Here is a 24214-nt window from a genome sequence, read left to right as displayed (position 1 = left end):
TCATTCATGCTGTCCTCCAAGGCTCCGACTGTCCGACTCCACCACTTTTCCTGAACGCACAACTGGGGCACACAGAGGAAGTAATGAACCCTTACACACCACCATAGAGATAGACACCACTGCTCTAGCATGGCTCGAGCAACCCGAAATCACGCATGCATCCAGCTGCACTGCCTCTACGGAGCATTTGAATGCGCAGCCAAGCACATTCCTCGCTAATAGAGTAAATTGTACATCTGATCTGAATTGAACGAAAATCGTTAGCCGTATCCGCCGTCAGTTAAAGGGACCCAGAAAGCCTTTTGTAAAAGTTACAAAAGGCCTGTATTGTCACGTAGCACCAATATAGCGATGCAATGCCGTTGGAATTATTGATCTACATTCAATATTAGCTGCGCCAGAAGCAATTAAATGCACCTCTCCCCCCTTGCCGATCGATTCCTCCTCCCTCTCTGCTTCTTTCAAAGCAACTGGAAACACTGGGAATAGCCATGTGACAGCGCGACGCTCGACTTCCGTTCTGCTAGAGTGAACTAGTTCTGCGGTAGCTACATTCTTGTGCATAGGCTGATGCGCTCCAGCCAAACAGCTCGCAAGTGCGGATCCTTTGGCAGAGAGTGCCTCATTTTGACACCACTCCAGTCGCCTGCTTTGTAGCCAACGACGTGGCACAGACAACTCATCTTTACCCATATCGGGAGGACGTGGAGCACATATTGGAACGTTGCTGCAGAAATCCGGCCATCCCTCGAAGTTCTTCAAACAAAGCTGACCATTCTTTGCATGATCTGGCAGTCTGTAATGATACAAATTTCTGCCGCTACCTGGAACACCACGCATTCAACACAGTGGGGATAAGGCACGATTTGGAATTGCATGTAGTTTGAAGGAGAGAGTTGAAGGGGGGAAGGGGGGTGCAACTTACTAACCTGGATTTTCCGAAAATTTTTAATCCCTTTGTACTTGAAAAAGGTGAAGTGTGTACTCCACGTTGGTCCATTCCATTCGTTTTTGACCGTGTCCAGTCCAGTATAGATTATAAAAATGGAAAGAATGAACTTGACTGTGAGAATGAACGCCATGCAGGTGTAGACTTACAAGTTGACTATAGAGCCGCATGGCATTTTGGAGTCCGTAATAACTGGACGTTCATTGTCATAATGCATTCTGTTGGAGCCATTTTACCACTGTCCGTAGTGGGTGCAAGAGATTGTTAAGCGTTGCCGTTGTAAGCGGGCTCAACTGTATTGCATTGTTGCCTTGCTTGACTTTGCTGCTCTGAACCTCGGCTTGTTTTCAAGTGTTCAATGGCTTAGTGACTGCCTGGCCTGGCAGTGTTTTATGTGTAGATACTGCAAGTTGGTCAGCTTGAGTCAGCCATTTTTAAAGAACATTGAGGGCAGATATAAATGTTAGTAGTAAAGGAAGTACAGTGCATATTGCTGGCTGTTCTTACACCACAGTTTCGTTGTCAACAGTTGTAAATTTCACATGCAAGGGGTGATAAAATGAGCACCTTACAGATGTGTGCAATGGCCGCAATCCTGTACTGCAGGCATAGGAAAAAATATATGCGTATATTACCCAGTGCATTGTTTCTTTTCTCGATGCATTTAAACAGACTGCATTTCTTCACTGCATGCTTTGTGCTCTTGAAATTGTGGCACGCTGGTACGCTTGGCGAGCTCAACTGACGCATTTGAAGCAGTGTGCAAGAGGGTTGTTAATAAATATACTGTTATCTTCATTGTGTTGAAAAGCTGACTGTCAATTCTGTCTGAATTGTACTGCTACTAGCACTTTTATTACCCGTATTACTAAAAGAGAAAACATTTTCTTCAGTTTGCTGGCTGGGATGAGACAAATTTAGGACGTATAATAGAATGACGAAGATACATGTAAAAAATTAGTGCAATGTGCACCGATCACAACGGTCTTTGCAAATCCCCCTTATATTGTTTTAGATCCCCAGGCTCCGGGGTGTGTCGTTCAAGTAGCACCCATGTAAAACCAAAGATCAATTCTTAATACTCCATGCGTGAGAGACTCTTGGGGAACGCTTCAGGAGCTTGGGATATGCATGAGATTACTTTGTGAAAACCTCTATCCTTTTCAACTTGAGAATGAAATTCATTGGGAATGAAATTTCTAGGCATCCTTAAATTTTTTCTTCAGAACTTTAGATCAGCCATGTTTAGACGCTTGAACCGATTCAATATCTTTGTCAGCGTAATTTGTACTAAGGGATTGCGAAAGTGTGCTTAACCCTTCTAACGTTGTTTGAGGGAAAAATCTCTGAAAATCATGAAAATTGTTTTGAAACATCTTAATGAATAATCTGAAGATGCAAAAACTGATAAGTTCAATGTACAGTAGCATGTGGCAGGTCTTGTGTGTGTTACATGTGCCACCTAATGGGTTTACAAATGATTTCTACTGTTAGTGAAATCTTCAGAGCTCTTCAAATTGTCTATATGCAGAAAGCTCCAGCTTGCCGTCCACTGTTTGTCAGCAGATTCAAGTTCCTACTCTTTCTTTTGTCATACTGGGTGTTGTACAGCACTCATAGCAGTTTGTCTCCCATCTCGAGAAAATTACAGAAGATCAAGGTGCAGCAGCACACGGTTTCCTTTTTATGAGAGCACTGGAACTACAACTGAAACCAAATTGTCACAAAGCAATGAAACTCACTCGTGGGTGCCTAAAGTGAGTTTGGCATTATAAACGTTCACCATTGTCGTGTCAGGTTTATCTGGTCTCCACCTAATTGCATGGCAGCAAAGCTTCAACTACTAATTGTTGGTTGTAAAGCTCCTAAATCTGTGCTGTTATTTCCCATCACTTTGATGGATTGCTGCGCAAATTGTTTTTTATTCCCCTCACCTGCCTGCAGTAACTGTCAGAGTGAAATGGGAGCCACAGGGCACTGTGGAAGGCACATTGAATCATGGTTTCAGGAATTCAGGAATGCTTTTGCAACACCATTGGGAACAATACCAGAAACGCATGAAAGGGGGTACAGATTCCTGTGGTTTAATTTTTGATTTCTTGTTTGGGTATTTAGTGACAAATGTTGAAATGTGCCAGCCCATTCCAGTACTATATTACAACTTCAGTCTGTGCAGGAAAGCGCCGAATTTAGAGACTAGGTGAGGCTTGCCGCAGCAGTGAAAGGTAGGTAGTATTTGCACTGGCCAGCAACTACATGCAGGTGTCACAAGCTGCAGCCAATGGCACTCTGGCAACACTGGTGAATGTCAATAAAAATCCGAACCTCAACACCAAGACGAATAGTGAACTTGGTGTTTTTTTTTTTCTGGCTGTTCTCCGTATTGTAGGATGTGTTCACAAGAGACTAGAATGCAATTTGTGAGCACATGACACTGAGCCCAACTCATGCAGTTTTCTTTTAGCAGGCAATATGGTGAATGTGTGTTGAATGCAGCTTTTGTTTCTGCTGTCTAGCATTGATGCAACGATATATGTTCTCGTGCAGGTGTGCATGAGAAAGAAAACACGAAGAAAAATTTGTGTGCATGCGACATACCGTCGCATTAATTTATGCGGGGATATTTATTATCACAAAGTTTCATTTTATTGCATGAGCAGTAAATGACTCATGTCGGCAAAATTTTCACGTTGATCTTGTGACGTTTGCTCGTTGCCACCGATGCTGCCGATGCATACAATGCCGTCCTTCGTGGGGATGAGCCCAAGCTGGCCTTAGCCCCGGATACGTGGACTCGACGAGAAAGAGTCGAGTTGACTGGCAAGTTCAGCTACCTCGACATGTCCCGCGTTTATATGAGCCCCGTTCAAAGAATCGAGGTGAGGGGAGCAGAGGGGCCCATGAAACTGTATTTTCATGATTCTAATGCGCACCGTCTTTTGCTGAAAGGTAGCCTAAATATTTGTGTGCGCGTTATAATCGGGCTCAAAACGGAAATAGCCTTTAAAGCGTCCAGCAACATTGCCATGCGGCGGACACGAAGTCCCCCCAAAATCCAACTCAATCCAATAAAAAAAATCCGTCAACCCCACGTTATAGTGCCTAGAATACCCACGTGAATGAATTTCGGCGCACTAATTCCTCAATGGCATGCCGCGTACCTTGGTCAGCTGTTGCACATTTTTTTTGTGCTTCTGAAATTAGCCCGTAACACCTAGAATTATGATGATCAAAACACTTGAAATCGCAAACAGCTTCAATGCTTCCCGGTATAACTTTATTTCCAGCAGGAGCTCGATGAGCAATTTTCTGAAGCACAATCATTTTTGGCTTTCACAGCTGCGTACACCAAATAAAATCTCCATCTTCCAGGTACGTGGTGTCATGTCTTTTTCATCGGCGCAGTACCGTCAGTGTCAATTTTTTTTCGAATTTTCCTTCGCCAACTTACCCGCGTGTTACGATGGGGGTGCGTTAGAACCGCGCAAATACGGTATTCTGCTCCCCGCGGCCTGACGACTCAGCCCGACAAAGGAGCAAACCCACCCCCTGCCTCCGGGTCGACTGGACTCGCCGCGAGGGCTCTCCGACCCAACCCGTCATTGGAAGGTCAAACACTCAACGCTCATCGCTCAAGAGGGTGTCACTGCGCTTTTTTGATAAGCATATCGAATTTATTGTCACCTAAATATGTGCTTGAATTCAGGAATGCTGTTATTTGTTTGGTATATCCCATTTACTTGTGTCCGGGCTGCCTATTGCTCAGCTTGTCTGGCAGGCAGTATACGCAATTGTGTGCTACACTCGCCGAGTTTGGAGGAGCTGCGAATACAAAATGAAAATATGGTTCCTTCAATAGATTACCCCGTTAGCTTAGCTCACACCACTTTTACCGTAAATGTCTCTCAACTAAGCTACATCATGACGAAAACAGGCTAGGCATGCGAGGAGAGAGGTACGGTGTATCGTTGTACTATGGCGCATTATGGGTGGCTTGTAGCGATTGCCTGGTGTGAACAAAATCCAACGCAAAAATTACACCATCTTCCCGTAGGGGAACCCTGAGGCAGGCATGGAGTCGATTCAAGTGCCCATTAGTTTTCAGTTCGTCGTTTCCGTGAGGTTGAGGTATGTAGCTACCGTTATATTCACCGTTTCGTTTCTATGGTAACTACCACACTTTTCACTTACCGGAACTACAAAATGGGAAATTGCGTTGACCCCATGGCTGTTTCGCACAGTACTCAGGGTTCCCCTACGGGAAGATGGTGTAATTTTATTGGAGATGGGTGAGGGGTGTTAGAGTACCATTAGAGAGAGAGAGAGAGAGAGAGAGAGACGTTGTACCTGGTATGAGTTTGTCTTTATTTAAGCATTATCATCATCATGTTTAACGTAGGTGACGTCGAGCTGTGGTTGGCGTTCCGCTTTGATTATAACTGCCTTATGGTCTGTGAAATGTAACGTGAAGGGCTGTTGTAGTGGATGAATCCTAAAGTTGCTGAAGATGAGGTCGATGCATGTTCCCCGGATGATTGTGGGCTGCTTGTAATCACGGCCCGCCGAGACTCGCCGACGCACGCCGCTGCCGACGACGATGAAACGTCGAAGGCGCGCCACGCGTGAAGGTGAAGCGTGCTCGCCTCGTGCCGGCCCAGGAAGACACCGGCAACACTGTCGCTCAAGGAGCTCTTAAAGGGGAAGCGTGCTCGCCTCGTGCGGGCCCAGGAAGACACCGGCAACACTGTCGCTCCAGGAGCCATAGAAGGGACCGGGCGTTCGAGCATGCGCAGTGGGTGTGTGGACGGCGCAACAACAGCGCCAAAAAGCGCAGGTCACCTTTGTGTGTACGGCCGAACGATCGCGGTCGATTTTTACCTTTTTTCTCGCCGAGTACGAGCTGTAAACGTGTACGCGCCGGCACAGCGTCACCTTTCTACAAATTTCTTTGCATCGCTGGATGTTTACTTACTCGACAGTTATCCCACATTTTTAGTGGGTGATTTTAACGGTGTTTTAGACCCTGTTCGAGACCTTCGGGGGCCGGGTCAGGGAAGACCGCGGCGCGGTGCGTGCGCGCTTGGTGACTTGGTAGATCAATTTAGACTGAGTGACGCTTGGGTGCAGACTCACGGCGGCACCTTCGCTGCAACTTGGGTGAGAGGAGCGTCCTCCAGCCGGCTGAACAAATTCTATCTGCCCCCAGAACTTAGTCGATGCCTCGAAAGCTGTGAGGTGCTGACGTTTCCGTCTGGTACACCTCGTATTTCCGACCATTCTCCCGTCTCCGCAAAGCTGGTGCAACGCGGAACCATCTCCAGCCATGACATGTGGCGTACGGACATCTGCCTGCTAGCGGATCCTGCGTTGCTTCTCTTAAGGACCAGCTGAAACCCGGGCCTCAGAGGAACGAGTGGGAAGACGAGTTGGCGCAAGATACTTATGTAGGCGGGACGCAAACGTAAAGCGCGCATCTCACGAGAACTGGATGAGGCTTTGAAGATGTTGCGCATCATAAAGAGCGAGCAAATGACATTTGCCATGCGCGACTATGAGGGTCTGTTGAGGGCGCGCTACGAGAGGCTTTTGCGTCAGTCGTCTGGCGCAGCGGGTCGCGCATTCGTGCAAGGCAGGCCTTTGTCAGACCCGTCGGCACTAAGGTATATTAGGGCAGGTTCGGTAGATGACGTCGGTCGAGTGCACGTGCCCCAGGTTGTGTTGCCGAACGGCGCCGCTAGTTCGCGTCCAGCCGACATAAGTGAAGTGTTCACTCACCATTTTGGGGAATTTTTTAAGGCGTCAGGAGAGCGCAAATCTTTTCCGGAATTTGAGGAGAATGTTCGCAACTTTTGCGGTGAACTTCCACAAGTTCCCAGTTCCTTAGCTGACACTTTGACCGCTCCTGTCTCTTACGAGGAGCTGTGGGATGCAGTCGGAAGCATGAACCAGTCCTCAGCCCCGGGGCCAGACGGCATTCCATTGAGCTTTTACAAAGCCTTCTTTTCGTGCCTGAAGGACCCGTTGTTAGAGATGGTGAACGCCTTTTTCACCCATGGTGTGCGGCCACTTTCTTTTAAAAAGGGCAACATAGTCCTTATAACGAAACCTGGAGGGGAGCCGTCAGACCCGCGCGAGCATATAGGCCTATTACTTTGCTGAATACTGACTATAAGATCGTAGCCACCATAATTTCAAGGCGCCTCTCCAAAGTGTTGCCGCACGTAGTGAGCCCTGCCCAGACATGTAGCGTGCAGGGGCGCTCGATTTTTTCCGCCCTGTCTTGCATTCGCCACTCGAACAGGTATTCCAGGCTGCTTTGTATCGCTGGATCAAGCCAAAGCCTTTGATCGAGTGGAACATCGTTATTTGATGGCCGTTCTTCGCAGCTTCGGCTGTCCAATTGATCTCATCACGAGGTTAAACCTTTTGTACCGTGGCCTCACTTCCCGACTCCTCGTAAACGGACAACTTAGCGCCCCTTTCCCAGTTGAGCGAGGGATCAGGCAAGGGTGCCCTCTCCCCCCTACTTTTTGTCCTGGCAATCGACCCTCTACTTAGACGCGTGGCGCGACAGGCCAATCCCGCATGGGCAGCATGGCCGCTCTATTCGAGGACTATGTCGAAGTCCCTCAGAGGGCGTGCCTTCTGCCCCCACCGCCGCCGGCAGCCGCACCCCTAGACATAACTACCACGCTGCCAGGAGTTAGGTCCCGGGCGAGACTGCCGGAGGTCGGGATTCGTCAGGAAGCGGCTGCCCTCATAGACCTGGAACCGCCGGGACAACTGCTGGTGTACCCAGATGACTCGGTCCTTCCAAGTGAGGGCCGAGGTGCTGCTGCCTGCACTGCCCCGGCCAGGGGAGCTCATCGGCAATGCCGGCTGCCGTTCCCCACCAGCTCCACAGCGGCCGAGCTGGCATGCCTACACTTGGCCGCGGACATGCTGCGAGAAGACCCACCGCCAGCGGCCACCATCTTCTGCGACTCCCGGCCGGCGCTACTTCGCCTGAGGGAGGCATCTGCACCACGGGGGCGAGGTGGTCACCTCGAGATGTCCCTGGTTGCCAAGCTGCGCGACCTGCAGGGACAAGGCTGCAACCCCCGACTGCAGTGGCTTTCTGCCCACGTCGGTATACCGGGGAACGAGGCTGCAGACGATTTAGCCAAAGCAGCCCACCACTCACCAACGGCCCCAGTTTCCGCGTCCCTTCAGGCCAGGCGCGTAGCCAGGATTTTTGTTCGGGGGGGAGCTAATTGTTCTCGTCCCCCCCCCCCCCCCCGAACAAAAAAAGCGCGGTAGTTTGCAAGCACCCTTAAAGGCTATGAAGATAAAATACATGTTTGGTTCATTCAAAAGTCTGCCTTGTCCCGATATCAATGATACCAGTTTTATCGCAATCTTCAAAGGAATAATCAAAATATTAAATTAAACGTTTGAAGCAATGGCGAATCCCCGCCCACTTTCCGGCGGCGATTTCACTATGACAGTTCAGGATCTTGTTGGTACGACTGGCGCCCAACGACTTAAGTCACCGCCAAGGAACATGACTGCGCGATTGTAGACGGGCCTCCATTGATCTTATCATTTGAATTCTAACGTGCAGTTAACACACTCATAACTACGCGTTAGTGCTAGCCTATATATATACCACTCCTGCCGATATCACTTCACTGCAGCGCTAAATTTAAAAAATTTTGACATTTTTTGCATTGCTTCGGTTTAAAAAACGCCTGTGATTGGAATGGAGCTGTGCGAGTTACCAAAGGCTAGTTGCTATTCAATTGAACAAGGTTGTATTTTGTCTTTAAAAGGCTCTTTAAGGTTCTCTCATGATATTGGTGTTGATTATGATTGTATTTGTGCCAGCTGAAGTTGTAAACTGGGCGGAAATCCGCAGACCACGTGGTACAAATCTCTGCCCGTGATACGGGACGTACATTGCACGCACAGGAACCTTGTGCAGGCATTGCATTAAACGGCCATAGTTTCATGCAATTACTTGCTTTATCTCAACGTGTGGAGTATGATAGGTGTGACAACCGCAATAAAATGACGTAGGCCGTAAGAATAAGATTTTTTTTATTTAGTTGTCCTTGTCAAAATGAAAAATAAAATGTTTTGCGTACGCCTGCACAGTAGCGGCCAGTGTCAGGCCAATGGAGCTCATTCTGTGCAGTATACATCGATTCTATGCACTTGCGTTATCTGTAGCGCAGATCTTATCTTTAGAAAATGAGAGGCTATGAATTATACATACAAGAAGCGTTATATCTCTAGCAATAATTTTAACAAATATCAACCCTAAACACACAGACATCATGCGCAATAACAGCGCTGTTAAGCACGAAAATTACATGAACATGGCAAGATTAGTCCACACCAAAGCGTAATAATTCAGCCATTGGTATTTGTTAAGTCATGCCAGTTTAAATTTGCGCTTCTGTTTTGAGTCTCAACACAGTCCATTTCGTAGCTTCTATCAGGTCTCCGGGCGGACATGAGAAGCTTGTGCTTTGTAACATAATGGATCTGGTTTACATTTCGGCACAGCCTAAATGTAGAGTCTGCTGTAATGAGCTTGGTGTTCTCAAATAGTTGCATTATTACCTGTCAAGTTTTCAATGCTTCGTGCATAAATGCCCTATAGTCTGCCTGAAGGCGTGTACTATCCAGTAACTTTTCTGGAGCAGCCACCCCATTTAGCTACCACTCCTAGATGAGGTAGAGCAAGTCACTGAAAAGTTCACCATTCGATGCTGTATCGAACTTTATATTTAGCAAGACAAAATAGTAACGCAAAGACGACGATGCCTGACCGTACTCTTGCGGTTAGGCATGTTCTGTGCAATCTGAGCAAAATATTGCTGTTTTGAATTTTGTCGTGAGATCTGAGGAAAGAGTTATAATGCGGTCCTACCATTTTGGTTTCAAATTTTAATGAAAGGACATACTTTTTTAGCTGACGCGTGCACTGCCATTTTTCAGCCGAGTACACACTGCCGGTTTTAAAGCTAAACGATAAAAAAATATCAGTGCATAAGCATGGGTGGCTCTGGAATGTATAGGGCGCACATGAGTTTTGTAGCTTTTGTTAGAGACGCGGGAAATGGAAATTATGTTGGGAATCTCCTTGGCCCACCAGAAAACGGAGGATTGGGCAGCTGTGCAGAGCCAGCATGACCTTCGGGCGTGGTGCGATGCGCGAAACAAGTCAGCATTTTGTTTTCCGGAGTGCACCAAGAAACCATGCGCATTGGCATGGCCCCGTATACAGAAAGACCAAAGACTACCATGCTTCAGCATGAAGCGGACAGTAATGACATAGTTAAACTTGGTTGACAGCGAGCGTGATGTTGAAACTGAAGCATGGTTTCAGGCTATACGACAGGATAGATTGGCTAAAAGTTGCAAAGTTGTTTACCGTGATAATTCCTCGGTCATTTCGGTTACTTAGGAAATGCTGACGATTGCTCAAAATGTCCTTCATGCAACATTTTAGAATGTATAAGTAGCAGTTGTGGATTCAGGAATAAAGACAACAGCGCGCACCCGTATGTGTGTGTGCGGGGGGGGGGGGGGGGGGGGGGGGTGAGCGGAGGAGGAGGGCGGAGGTGTGCTGGTGCTCTTGAGGGGGCCTGCTGTCTGTAGCCCGTTTATTTAATTAGGAAATTATGTTGTCTTGCACGACCGATTGAGCCTTGAAAGAACGATACTCCTGCGTCCACAGAACTTCAAAGAAGGCCAGGAAGAGTTAAAGGAAAATTCTACCAGAAAGGCACGTTCGTTTCTTCGCCACCAGTACGAAGGTCCTTCACTTGCGCTGTGCACGTACGCTGCTATGGGTTTAAAATTGGGTGTAGCAGTCGATGCACGCGTAGATAATAAACGCGGTAACAAAAGTCCCGATAACGCGCACAAAATGAAACAGCGGCTACATCACATGGAGTTTCGTTCCAGTAAAAGCAAACTATTAAAACTGCAGCCAGAACAAATATATTTTTCACTCTTCATGTACTGATACTCACGCTGTCCCGATACACTCTGAGTAACCCTCTCCAACTTCCTGCATAATAAAACATTTAGGCGTTACAGGAGTTGAATTTACGTTTTCCCTCATTAAAAATCACCTATCCGCTCCACCGTGGGCGCTTTTAACAACCAATTCAAACGCAAATACTGCATTCGGAATAAAACGAAATACACAATTTTAGCTCGCAGACGCAAGGTACTGGGGCATCGTATAAATATAAAGAAATTATTATTTAAATATCAGAGAATGCATAACTGATCTGCACAGCACAACTTAACGTACAATGCAACCTCCATCGTCAAAAGACATCAGTGATCATGGAAGGATTAATCACTGGAAGGAAATGACTTACAATTCGAGGCCTCTTTTGGGTGTTGGCACTTGTAACATGAGCTTCTCAAAACCAGGGGCGCTTCTATCCTCGCGACATATTGCCGTTGTGTTTCAGGCCCTTAATATACACTGCTCTGGGCAGCCACCGTCCAGAGAAAAAGCGGCCGTGGACGCAATGGAGGGGCTTTAGTTGTGATCGAGGTAGAATATGGCCACCTGATCGTTGTTACTCTCGCGACGTCGTCTGCCTGTGGCAGGGCTCGTGACCGCGGTGCCTTCACATTTAAGATAAAGTCTGGGACTGGCTCGGGGAGCTGCAGCGCGCCTTTTTTGTCGAACCGCTGTTCTCCAGTTTCCTAGGTTAGGGGAGAATACCGCCGAACAAAGCTGCTTAATCGCAGGGGTGAAATTGATTGTCGCAACATCGCCGTCGGAAGGGGACACTCAGTGCGCGCAGTCTGAGCCCACTCCAACAAAACCCTCCCGGGCTCGACAGAAACGTGAAAAAGGAAGAATGAAGGGCTGACGCGAGGAAGAGGGGCGTACCTTGCTGTGTGTCTCATTCGCAAAGGCCCTTTGCCCGCGCACGACATTCATCCAGCTAAACTGCATGTTTCACCCATTACGTAGCCCCATCGCATTCTTCAGTTACCTTGCACGAGTCTTGAATGTGCACGTGCCCACGGCCGCTTGATCTCCCCTTTTCTAGGAGATGGAGCGGCCGTGGTCAGCCACCGCCGCGTGCACGTTGTTCTGCTTAACATACAAAGATCGTCTGTTCCCTTACGGGCCTGCATCGTACCAGTCTTCAACCATCAATGACCGGCGGTCCCTCTTTTTTTTTCCCGCGAGTTAGTGCGGACCACTCCTTGCTTCCCCGGACGAGTCAATCTCCTCTGCTGAGAAGTACTCAGCCGGCCTATTATTCTCTGTGTTGCCACATGTCTCGCACAAAGGGACACAACGCATGCCTGTGTCGTCCGGTGCGCTGAGCTTACCTGAAGGCGCCGTGGCTTTCAGTGCTTCCCCCCTCCGAAATCATCCCTCAGCGGTTCGCACCCTTCAGGGGCTTCATTTTGGCACGGCCGGACTCGACTCCCTTTCCGCAGCGCGGAAAAAGAGTCGAGTCCGGCCGTGGTTTTGTGTAAACACCCTTGCGTAGGGAAGACATTGAGTCGTGAATGCTTCTACTAGTGGCACTTTCAAAGGATATGCAGCTTTGTTCGCAGGCGACGTACCAGGCATATATAGGCAGACCGGCGACGGCCGGAAAAATTTCGGGGGGGCTGAAGCCCGGTCAGCCCCCCCCCTGGCTACGCCACTGCTTCAGGCGTGAGGTGACCGCCCGCCACCCCTGCAAACGAGTGGCCACCGGCGCGGCCCCGCGGCTCCTTCCCACCAGAGGGATAACCCAGGCTGAGCGGTCCCTCCTCCTCCGGCTCCGCACCGGCTGCTACAACACAGCAGCACGCCTCCACAGGCAGGGCCGCAAGGCCACACCCACCTGTGCCCACTGCCCCGACCCCGAGATACTGGATCACGTCCTCTGCTCCTGCCCTGCGTACGCTGGTGCCCGGAGGCCGGAACAAACTGGTGTCTGGGTACCGGCGGCTGGGGCTACCATCAAGCACCGCAGAGGACATCCTGCGTCCTAGGGGGCCCTTCATGCTGCACCGGGAGGCCTTCAGGCTGCTCCTCTCGTACCTCTACGAGTCAAGCCTCAACACCCGCCCATGAACTGTTAAAACCAGATCCCACCGGCCATCCACCCCCTGTTATCCCTCTTGTGTGCGTGGCTGTGTATGTGTGAGTGTGTGTGTGTGTAAATAGGCTGTAGGTAACCTGAGAGCGTATGTATATAGACTGTACATAGCCTTTTATACATAGTCTGTACATAACCTGTTATCATACTTAATTAACAATTCCCTCTCACCCCTTCTTCCCCCGGCGAGACCTGTGCCCTCTACCGAGAGGAAAAACTTCGCCCTGTAAATATTTTCATATTAATAAACACTTTCTCTCTGTCTCTCTCCTGGCATACGCGGCTTTCCCCTTCCCGGACAGGCCCAGGTAAAAGTGTCAGCGTACGCAGATCACGTGTCCCTGTTTTTGCGGGACGACAGCAGCTTTACCGCGTTCTCACGCCTCTATTCCATCTATAGCGAGCTGTCTGGCGCGCAAATAAACAGGGGTAAGAGTCAGGCACTGCGATTCGGAGCATTCACGTCAGGCCTTTGGGGAGAAGTGGAGTGGATCGCGGCCGTCAAAGTCCTTGATGTAACGTACCACGCCTCGGGTGAGGTGGCGCGTGAGACATGGACGGGAATTGTGAAGAAGGCCAAAAAGCGCATATCGGTAGCTGCACAATTTAAACTGTCCTTTACGGAGCGCAGCTTCGTAATTAAAGCATGCGTTTCTTCCGCTCTTTATTACGTTGCGCGCATAGCTCGTCCACTCCGAAATGTAGAGCGGAAGCTGGAGAGCAAGTTCTTCTCTTTCTTTTGGGGAGGAAAGACGGAGAGGGTAGCCCGGGCTTTCATGCGGCTCCCAACCAGCATGGGGGGATACAGCCTTCCATGCATGTCGACAATGTGCAGCGTCCTGGCGTTGCGAAGGTTTGTAGATTTGACGCGAAACCCGGACTACATAGGAGGCAGCTTTCTAAACTACTTCCTGGGCATATCGCGAGGTGTGTTTTACAGTGAACCTTACATCGGCCCTTTGGCAGATCGGAACCGCCACCGTTCTACGCCTATGTCACGAAAACCTTTCGGGAACTGTTAGCAGAAATCCCCGACTTGGAAATTTCGGACATTGCCCCAAGCGAACTTTGCGAGCAACTTGCTGTGGCGGAACTCACTGCGAAGCAGAAAGCGCGCTCTAAAAAGGCGCGCTGGAGGCAGCTGACTTCTTCGGTCCTCCCAGCGGACGTCAACGATTTCGGGTGGGAGCGTGGTTGGGGCGTTCTGCCCACTAGAGGCCGCTTGACAGCGTGGGGCGTAACACCGTCAGCGCGGTGCCCTCAATGCGGACCAAATGAAACTTAGCGACACGCAATCTTACAGTGTTCGTAGCGAGGACGTTTTGGACGCTGATGTCTAGGATGTTTAAAGTACGCCTAGGAGAGCGCACAAAATCTCGTGATGCCCTAGTAACTTTTCTGTTATGTGTGGGGGCCCTGGTTGTGTGGGAGGCGTCGTGGTGTCGTGGCACTCCGGTCCCGGCCTCACAAGGCTATGTTCCCAATGTTGCTGCGCATGCGTCTGTTCGAACACCTGGAAGCGGAGCTCGCCACGCTGGGGGAAGAGGCGTTCCTCCTGCGTTGGTCGTGCCGCTTCATCAAGGTCAACAACGCACGTTTGGAAATACGAATAGTTGAATATTAGCCCTGTAACCATACTAAAACAAATTAGAATATTAGCCTTGTAACCAGACTAAACACGATACATAGTTATCTGCAGTGTTCACTTCAGCATGTGTGTATCTGTAACTATCTGAGACTGTAGCACTGCTACCCACATTCGTGGTGTTTCGACCCTGAAGCTACTGTTCGCGTTTGTCGACGACTTAACTTTCCACTCTGTCTATATTGTACCCTGCGTGGTACAAAATGTCACAACTTGTATGTAGGCCAGCGGCAGCCACTTCTGGGTTGTTGTTTCTGAGTGTGTTTCCCTTTTGTAATTTGTTACCCGATGCATAGTTCCATCGAGGCATGTTATGTATCTGCTTCGACGCACAAATAAACCTCTTCACTAGCGACAAGGAAGGGACATAGCCCCGACATGAGATGCTTCGCATCTAAAAAAAATTTGAATTTTTTCACCGAAACTTTACCACGTTGTCCCACAGAGCGTCTTCTCTGCATGCACGGCATGCGCCTGTCTTCATGAAAGACTCGCGAACCAGCGGCTTCGCGCTGAAACAATACCTTTTCCTGCAATGGTATTTCGTAGCATCGACAGGGAAAAGGGGATAGTTCGCGTGTTGGTGGGAGAAGTACAACGTGGAACTAGCGGCGGCGCGCCCATTCTACTAGTACGTATAGACTCAACGGCTCGCTGGACAGCGGATGTGCGTCAACGTGCATCAGACGTGCAGCAGACAGCAGCAACGATTCGCACTACAAGCATAGCGGCTACAAAAAGAAAAAAAAATATGTCTGACAAAAATACTTTGATCAGAGGCAGCATTGTGGGCCATGCAAGGATGAGCCACAGTTTTCACTGAAGAAATCCGTCATGGTCGACGTTACGGCTAGGGCGCTCGACATGGAATGACCCCTCCGCCGTTGCCGTCTTGGCGCATCCGCTCACCGCAGCTGGTTCGCGCCTGACCACGTGACTCTCCAAGTGCATGCGACCTTCGCCATGAATGAAAGCTAGACCGGGCCATATTCTCTGAGCGTTGCGCGGGAAACCACTGCACGGATATCGCCCGCGAGCCGTTCGGCTCGGAAAACGCCGGAAGCGGGAACACGATCGTAGACAAAGGCAGGCTTTGGGCGAATAGTAGAATCATCACAGCGAAATAAAAGGCTCAACAAGTGAAACCAAGACTTTACGAGGTGAAGCCAAGCTTTCGCTTTGCATAAGCCGCAACCATTTTTTAGATGCGACGCTGAGAGCATCTCTTGTCGGCGGCCCTGTCCTTCCTGCGTGCGTCCGTTGCTGTCCGCGTGCGTCCGTTGTTGTTGTCCGCAGCCACTCTCCCCCTTTCCTCTCCGATAGCGAACACTCTCTCGCGAGGGTTGGATTCGATTGGCTTGGCTTGACTTGGATTTGGATTGGATTGGATTAAAGTGGATTGTGTTGCGTCATAGCCGCGGCACTCTTTCTCTCCGCGGTCTCCTCTCCTTCGGGCGCGCTGCGCATATAACCGGTGTGCCGCTCTCCGGCGGCCTATCGGTCGGCGGTTGCTCTCCGCTTGCGCTTGAACCCCCCTCAGCGTCGCATCACACCAGGGTTCCCGCGAGGGGAGGTGGGCGTAATTTTTTTCCTCTTGTATTTTGTGAACATTATGCAATGCATCGATTTATCTCGTTTCCTCTTAGTTATTTTTGTCTCAAATTATTTCTGTCTGAGTTTTTTATTTCTCTAGACTCTACATAGTCTCGTTTGGTGTAGAATAAAGTTAAACTTTTAACAGCTTAGGCGAAAAAGGCCATTTACCTATCTTTGGTCTTCTATGGTTTCTATAACGGTGATGGTGTTGTTATCATGAACATTCATTTTAACAGCGGTGCTGTTGTAGCTGGACGAAATGTGGCGTGCGTCACGCGTTAAAAGTACAAAGGAAATGACGAGCGCTCATGAATCTGTGCTTCGCGGTGACCGCCGATCGTCCCCGGCTCGCGCATTGCTTTAGCAAAAAAAGAAAAAAAAAACCTACGGGCGGAAATCCCGAGGAGCACCTCCAGTTGCCCAGCAACCAACAGCTTTACGGAACCTCGACGCGACTCCGGGAACGCCGCGTATGCGTCGTGCACGTATGCGCCGCCGCTGCACCCCAGCTGTCGTAAAGCGCTACCGCGCATGTAATGCTTAGCATGAGGAACACATGCATATGACGATGAGTACTCCTAGCACAGTGCCAAGCGACGGCGGAACACGTAAATAAACAATTTGAAACTTGTACAAAAGCGTGGTGATGTGTCCTTCAGTGCTCACGTAGAAATGAATCCTGCAGCTTCGCTATGGTTCAAGCCTTGCGCGACTTTGTGCAAGCTTCGCCGGTTGTTGCTTCATCTATACAAAGTTTAGTTAAATGTACCTATTCATAGCATCACTTACATCCATGTTTTTCTTAGTTATTGCTCCGTCAGTTATGTTTTAATTGGGAGAAGATATACTTTATAACTCCTTGGCAAAGCGGTCGGCTCAGTATTAATCGTATTTTGAGTAACACCGATTCAGATTTCTCGCTTTTTATGCGTACAAGAAAACAATTGCGACTAAATGATGTTTGACTCTAGAAATCTGCTCCCAAATAGATTTGCACTGCTCCAAAACGTGTTTCGGTGCTCTAAAGCTGCTCACAAACTCCCCTCTAATTGCTCCAGAGCTGCTCCAAAACAGCAAAAATCCTGCTGCGTGAGCTGCTCTGAAAAGCTCAAGCCCTCTTCCACCTTCACATCTGGCTTTGCAAGATATCGGCATCTCAGCGCGTGCTGTATAATTAAGACAGCCCAAGTGCACACTTTCCGAGCCTACGGCGAGACGGAAATCATTCACAAACTGTGGAACTTTGCTAAAGCTACGACCTTCATTAGCATAACCTACCTATTCCTTTCCTTTGTCTCTTTTTCTCATATACCCGTCTTCAGCCAATCCCCCCCCCCCTTCTTTTTTTAAAGGGACACTGAAGTGATATGTAAACATTGCGGGATTACAAGCGCATATTGTAGCCCGGAGTCCCCACGCCATGTTTCGACCACTCTGGGCGCGTTTAGGCGATTTTATTTAGTAGAAAAATTAATTCGAAAATGCTGCTCTCCTCTCTTTACGCTCGCCCATTTTCTGTGGCGTTTTCGTGTGACGTCAGGAGGTGCCGAGCTCGCAATTGGCTGCGCTACTGCACGGCTCCCCGGCCTTCAGAGTCAGTCGGCCCAGCGTTTCGTCCGCCGGCCGCCGACGGGTCGTCGCAATTCGTTCGCTCAGTTGAAACGAAGCCAGGACACGTTTGTGAATGGAAGAATGGGCCTTTCTTTACTTGGTTAGTTTATACACTGTATCTAGCTCCAAGTCAAGGTCGCTTCACACAAGCGCTGCACAAGCGCACATGCGACGCTTCGCTTACTGGTACGCCAGTAGGAAAATATAAGGCCTCTTGAAGGCGGGAGAAGAGTCAGCGAAGTCAATATAGGTACTAATGAAATAAAATCAACTGATATTTTTATCGTACAGCGTAAAACTAGGGTGCGGGAAGCACTTTTTTGCGCTGGGCGAACAAGCACAGCGGTCAGCAGCACGACTACGCATCTGCGAACGCTTTTCCGTCTACGAAATGCAATTGCTAGACGTGAGCTATTGTGGAAACTCGGGGTACGCTTACTGCACGAGCGCAATGCAACAAATAGTCACCTAAGCTGCTTGAAATGCCAGAACTAAATAAAAGTGTAAACGTGTTGTACAATATATACCTTATATTACCAAGGTCGGCTGAGCCGGTCTCGTGGCCTAGTGGTATGGGGCGGTAGGTGTGTTGTAGGAAGTGTTTTGCAAGTCGCGAGTTCGAGTCCCAGCGTGTGCGTGCTTTTTTTTTTGTAAGTTAACTTTTTCGTTTTCCGCCGATGTTTTCTACATTGAGTTCACCTTTTTTTTTTGGGCCGCAACGTTCATGGCTCCACGAACTAGTTCACAGAACGCGCGCAGGCTGGCACTGGCGCGCTAGCGAGTTCTCGTTGGCGTGCTGTTGCCATAAGCACCGACTGCTTGCAGGCAGTGGGCACAGGCCAGAATGAACAGACCCTTGGCCTGGTGCGAACACGCTTTTTACGGTACAGGCATGAGTGAGGCAAGCTCCAAATATGGGGGAAAAGCGCATGACATTTGGGCGTCTGCGGGTACGCGGAGGGCGTCCATGCACTGCGTAGGCCTCGGCTAGTGAATGCTACGATTCCAAGCCGTCCTGGGAGGCTTATCTTTATGCATTTTCACAGCTGACAACATGGCAGAAGCGCGGTACGATGATTACTGAGTTATTGAGAATGCCTAAGGTCCCTAAAATTACTAAGGTAGCGCCAACTGGTCCCTCCTTCTCCGCTGCCCTCCTCTTTTTTCTCTCCCCTCACCCCCGGCGCCGCGGTCCCTTTAACTTTTAACTCCGCGGCGGGGCCGCCATATTTGTTGGCTTCCTCAGAGCAGACGCCCTCGCAACGCTTCGGGCCGCTCGCTGCAGTTTTTCGTGCAGTTTGCACTTGTTTTCGCGCCACAATCGCTCTTTGGTAGCATTAATAGTATTTCTAGAGCCCCGTTTTACCAACCCGCATTAAGTGAGGCTGTTTTGTTGTATATTTTTGTCTAGAAGGGGATATTTGCGGGGTGGATGCCGCTGCCGCATACGGACAGCGCGGTGTTTGTTTACGTGTGCGGCATGCTCAGGATAGTTCGTGAGCGCGAAAGGATCGAACGTACACGTTTCAAACTGCTCTGTTACATAGTATTTCTAGAGCCCCGTATTACCAACACGTCCTAAGTGAGGCTGTTTTGTTGTATATTTTTGTGTAGAAGGGGATATTTGCGGGATGGATGCCGCTGGTGCATACGGATAGCGCGGGGTTTGCTTACGTGTGCGGCATGCTCAGGATAGTTCGTGAACGCGAAAGGATCGAACGTGGACGTTTCAAATTGCTCTGTTACAGTAATTCCGTTCTTGCATTTGCGTGATTAAGTTGTGGTCGTGCAAGCGCTGCAGAGAGGGCTTGCGCATGGTTCGCGGTGACCTTGGTTCGCGGCAGTTCGAGCGCTGCGCTGGCTTTTTTGCGTTCGCGTTTTTTGCGTTAGTTGTGGATAATTAGGCAGCGCTCAGTATGCGTCCCGCATTAGCTACTGACATTCATGCCACCTTTATTCCGTGCACTTTCCGGTGCTTTGACGCTGTTGCAAAATATATGTCACCTTCACGTCATTATAGGCTGCTGTCAGGGTCAAAGTTCTCGCGTCTCTTCGTTGGCCTCGCCCATGACGGCTGTACTTTTGGCAGTGCGTCCGTGGCATAGCAATGCTCGTGCGATTGGCGTTCACAATTACTTCGAGTAAGGCCCTGTCGGGCATATCTGGAAAAGGCTGGCACAAAGAACGCGCAGTTAAAGAATGCGCCCAGCTTACAATTAGCTGTAGTGCCCAGTTCTATAATAACTACCGTATTCCAAGGCCAGAAGCGCGCTAACAAGCGCAATTGTGAATCCTTTTTATGCTGTACAGCTAACATTGATTCATGTGGGGGGCTTTGATAAATTACAGCTTGTTTCAGCCGAGCTGGCCGTGACTGCACTGACCTTATTTCGAGCAGACGAAAGCACAACAACTCGGCATCACGAAGCTACATAAAGTGACGCCGACGCAACACTTGTTTGAAACGAGCAGCTGACTCTTCGGTTGTTATCGGCTGTTATACGCTGGCGGCTTCGATAAGGCCTGCTCCGAGGCAGCTGAGCCTAAAATGGCGAATTTAAATGGACACTGGCGGCGAAGAGAAGAAAAAACAAACAACGCGGGGACGAGGTACTACGTCACTGGCCGTTGGCCAATGGCGCGCGGCGTTCGCCGGCGAAAAAGAAAATGGCAAAAAACGACGGAGGAAAGGAGCGCGGGCGAGGGCGAAAGGCGGCGAGATCTAAAGATGGCGCTACCTTAGTAATTTCAGGGACCTTAAGAATGCCCATCCAACAACGCCACCAGTTGTGTTTTACAGAACCGAAACCGAAACCGAAACTTGTTTGGTTGCTCACCTTGGGCATCGTCCAATCACGGTGCCCGCTCCTCCTAACGTCACAGCTTTAGTTGGTGCGGCCGCCGCAAACCGTGCATGGTAGTTTTTCTTCTTTCGCGCTTTGTAAAATAATTACCGATTTGTCAACCGGATGAACGATGAAAAGTGTGCTAATTTGAGCCAGTCTACGCAGTCCAAGCAAAAACGGTAGCTTGACAAATTCACTTCAGTGTCCCTTTAAAAAAAGATATTCCTGCATACATTTCTACATCTTCACTGCACTGTGGTACACTGCTGACCATGAAGTTTCATGCGAACGGCAAAATGTTGCGCATTCGTCCTCTGCACCACAACAGTTACTCCGAACGAGTACGTATTACCGCAGAAACTGCAGTTTTGACAGACCAGTCGAGAACTTGCGCCGATAGCTGTACAGGTTGGGATGTCGATGGCCGCAACATTTGTTTCGTTTCTGGGTTCGCTGTCCGCAAGCACTCCATCTCTGCAGCCACGGAGACCCATCGCAAAGTATTGTCTCCTGAAAACTTCGAAGGCGCGTGATCGGGATGGACAGACGGCACCATACGCGAACGCAGGTATGATGTCTTCTCTTGGGGCGTAGGATCGACGGGCCGCTGCCTTACCCGTTTCCCACGTCGTACTCTAGCCGTACGCGCCTCCGAATTTCGGACCCGTGGCCACCACATCGCCTCCCAAGCGACCTCGCAGAACAGCACCGATAGTGCCAGCGTCAGTCCGAAGCCCCAGACGACGAACATTCCGTAGAGGTCCTTCAGATGGAGCACGCGGTATGGCGAGCTCTGCTTTCGCCTCTGCACTTTGGCCTTCCACATGGCTCTGCTTCTGATGTTGCGGAATTTCCTCAATTTCTGGGAGAAGGTGGACACGCCCGTTTCCATCATCCTCCGCGAAACTGCTGCGAACGCCTTGGTGTAAGGCGAGTTCCTCGGCGCGATCATGACCACGTGGACGAGGACGAAGTCTTCCTCCGAGCGGACGGTGCCACGGAGCGACTTTCCCGCGTTCATTCGGGCCTCCTCCCTGTTTGTGACGAACACGTGGGTTCCCGCGGCAACTTTGGCCAAGCAGCAGAGGGTGTCCGGGCAGTGGAGCGTCTCCGCGACGTGCTCCCAGAGGACCTTGGACCGGTGTCCCAGGTGGTAACTGACCACTTCGCACAGGCAGCCGTGGCTCACGATGCACAGCTTGACGTCTCCGTTCTTCAGGGCGCGCGACAGCTGCCGCATCGTTTTGATTGGCTGCGTCTTGGGCGGGAAGTTGGTGTACGAAGTGAGCATCGCCGTGAAGCCTGCCGACATGACGATCGTGAAGAGGAACCAGACTCCCACGAGGATTCGGGCGCTGCTGCGTTTCGGGATGCGCATGGCCGGGGCGTGATTGATGAGCGCCGAGAACAGGTAGAAGCAGAACTTGAGTGCCTCCTCCGACGCCTCTGGCGGCTGACCGGCGCCGAGGCGGGTCCTGGTGATCATCAGCAGAAGAACGAGGTAGACGCCGAGTGATGTCCAGACGGCCATCCAGAGGGAAAATGTGAAGGGCTTTCCGATGATTGCCAGGTCTGTGATGGGCTTTGGCAAGGGTGAGAGGAACATGAGGCTGTCATACCGGGGCTGCCCCGCGATGTCGACCGCGAACCATATTTTCTCCATCAGATAGATCTCGAAACTCGCCAGGTCCCTCTGTTTCATCTGGACAGCACCTACGGCGCCCGAGAACAGGCTGTGTTCATTGGACTTGCCGAACTTCTCGAAACCTGCGTCGTCCGCTGTTGCAGCGCCGCTCTCCTGAAGGATGCTTTCGACGATGGTGGTCTGTGGCTCGAGGCGTGTCTTTCTCCAGTCCTTGCGGCGACGCAGGTTGAACTCTTCTATCTTTCTCAATGTCGTAAGGTTCGCCACAGGCCTGTCGTCGAACGCGTCGCCGTCGGGGCCCGTTAAAGGGCGTACGCCCCTCGTACAGTTGACGTAGGTGTCGAGGGGGACGTAGGAGGCGGCGTCCGTCACGACGACCGCGCGGCAGCCGACGCGTTTGAATATCATCGACAATGATCTCTCTGAGATAGTTTCGGCTTTCTTTTTCACAAGGTATATCCAGCGCAGGTGCAAAAAGGGCACGTGACAACTCTCGACGACGCTGTGTAGATGTCCTAGGGTCGGTTCCCAACAGGCGACCAGGACGTCCGACTTGTGTCCTCGCAGGACGTTAGCCACTTTCAGGAGCTTGTCTATTCCAAGTTCGCCCCACGTGGCGAAGGGAAAAGGAATGTGCTTCAGCATTTCGACGCTAAAACTTCCGCAGTTGGAGAGAAAGTTGAGATAATGGTCTTTTTTGACGACCATGTTTAAATTATTGAATAGTTGACTCCCTTCTTTTTCTGCGCCGCGGACTGAACTAAGCAAGCCTGCAAATAATATAATGCGGCTAACACGCATCTTTCAGCCTGTTGGCGAGGGATATGAATCTGGTGAGCCATACAGAAGGCCTCGTGAGACGTGCTTGGCCAATACCGCTTTTATTGGCTTGGCTCCGCGAGGTCCCGCCCTTTATCTCAGCGCTGAGTTCGAGGTCGGATGGAAAACATGGGCCCGCCAAGAACAAAGCGTGCGGTAATGTATGTGCTTGGTGATTGATTGCCGTAGCTATTATTGATTGCCGTACTGCATAGAGCGCAACGTGAAACTAATCGATCAGCTATGTAAGAACGCGTATGTTTGAAAGAAATGCCCGTGGAAGATCGGGTTTCGGTCTAAAAGATTTTCTTGATGGTACGTGGACGGTGTAAAATTGGTTAATTCGCTCTTGATTGCCTTGGAATAACAGATCACAGGTTCCGTGCCTCAGGGCAGAAGTTCAGGCAGGCTGAAATCATTCACATGATGGAGCATGCCTCTCCACCACGACAGGAGTAGCAGCTTTTAACGCTGCCCTGTTATGTCCGTAGTCGGAACAAATAGTCGTAGCTTATTGATGCTGTATACCTGTGACGCAACGGAATGTTTTCACATTATTGCAACGTGGCAGTGCTAAATGCTTGCTCAGCACTGTACATCAATACGCACATTTACAAAACTGTCAAATAATTTGGGCGGAGCTGGCCTACAAGCTGAAACATGAAGCACCATGCCTCAGCAAAAGGACGTATCGACAGTTGGACACAATAAGTGCTATATTAATCCCAATAAAGATGCATACAGTCCTAAAATGTGAAAGAGTTCTCTGAACACACCGCACGACAGTTGGACACAATAAGTCCTATATTAATCCTAGTAAGGAGGCATATAGTCCTGAAATGTGAAAGAGTTCTCTTAACACACAGCACATGACTAAAAGTCTGCTGCACAGTCAAATAAAGCTGGCAGTACAGCATTTTTTAGAAATACTGTACACGTCGGGAAAGTGCGAAAGCGGGGAAAAGCAGAGTTACAATT

General features: G+C 49.8%; 1 protein-coding gene across 1 annotated transcript; it reads right to left on the bottom strand.

The window, feature by feature from the left end:
* Positions 1–22825, bottom strand: LOC144144761 (ionotropic receptor 21a-like). The gene is made up of 2 exons (XM_077676272.1): positions 21418–22825; positions 1–62 (listed from the first exon to the last, which is right to left on the bottom strand). Exons 1-2 carry the CDS (start codon positions 22823–22825, stop codon positions 1–3), a joined length of 1470 nt encoding a protein of 489 aa, XP_077532398.1.
* Positions 22826–24214: the final 1389 nt, after the last annotated feature.

This window comes from Haemaphysalis longicornis, unplaced genomic scaffold, assembly GCF_048455015.1.
Source record: "Haemaphysalis longicornis isolate Haplotype H1 unplaced genomic scaffold, Haemaphysalis longicornis Haplotype H1 scaffold_7, whole genome shotgun sequence".
NCBI classification, from domain to species: Eukaryota; Metazoa; Arthropoda; class Arachnida; order Ixodida; family Ixodidae; genus Haemaphysalis; species Haemaphysalis longicornis.
This window is presented reverse-complemented; position numbering and strand designations above follow the sequence as displayed.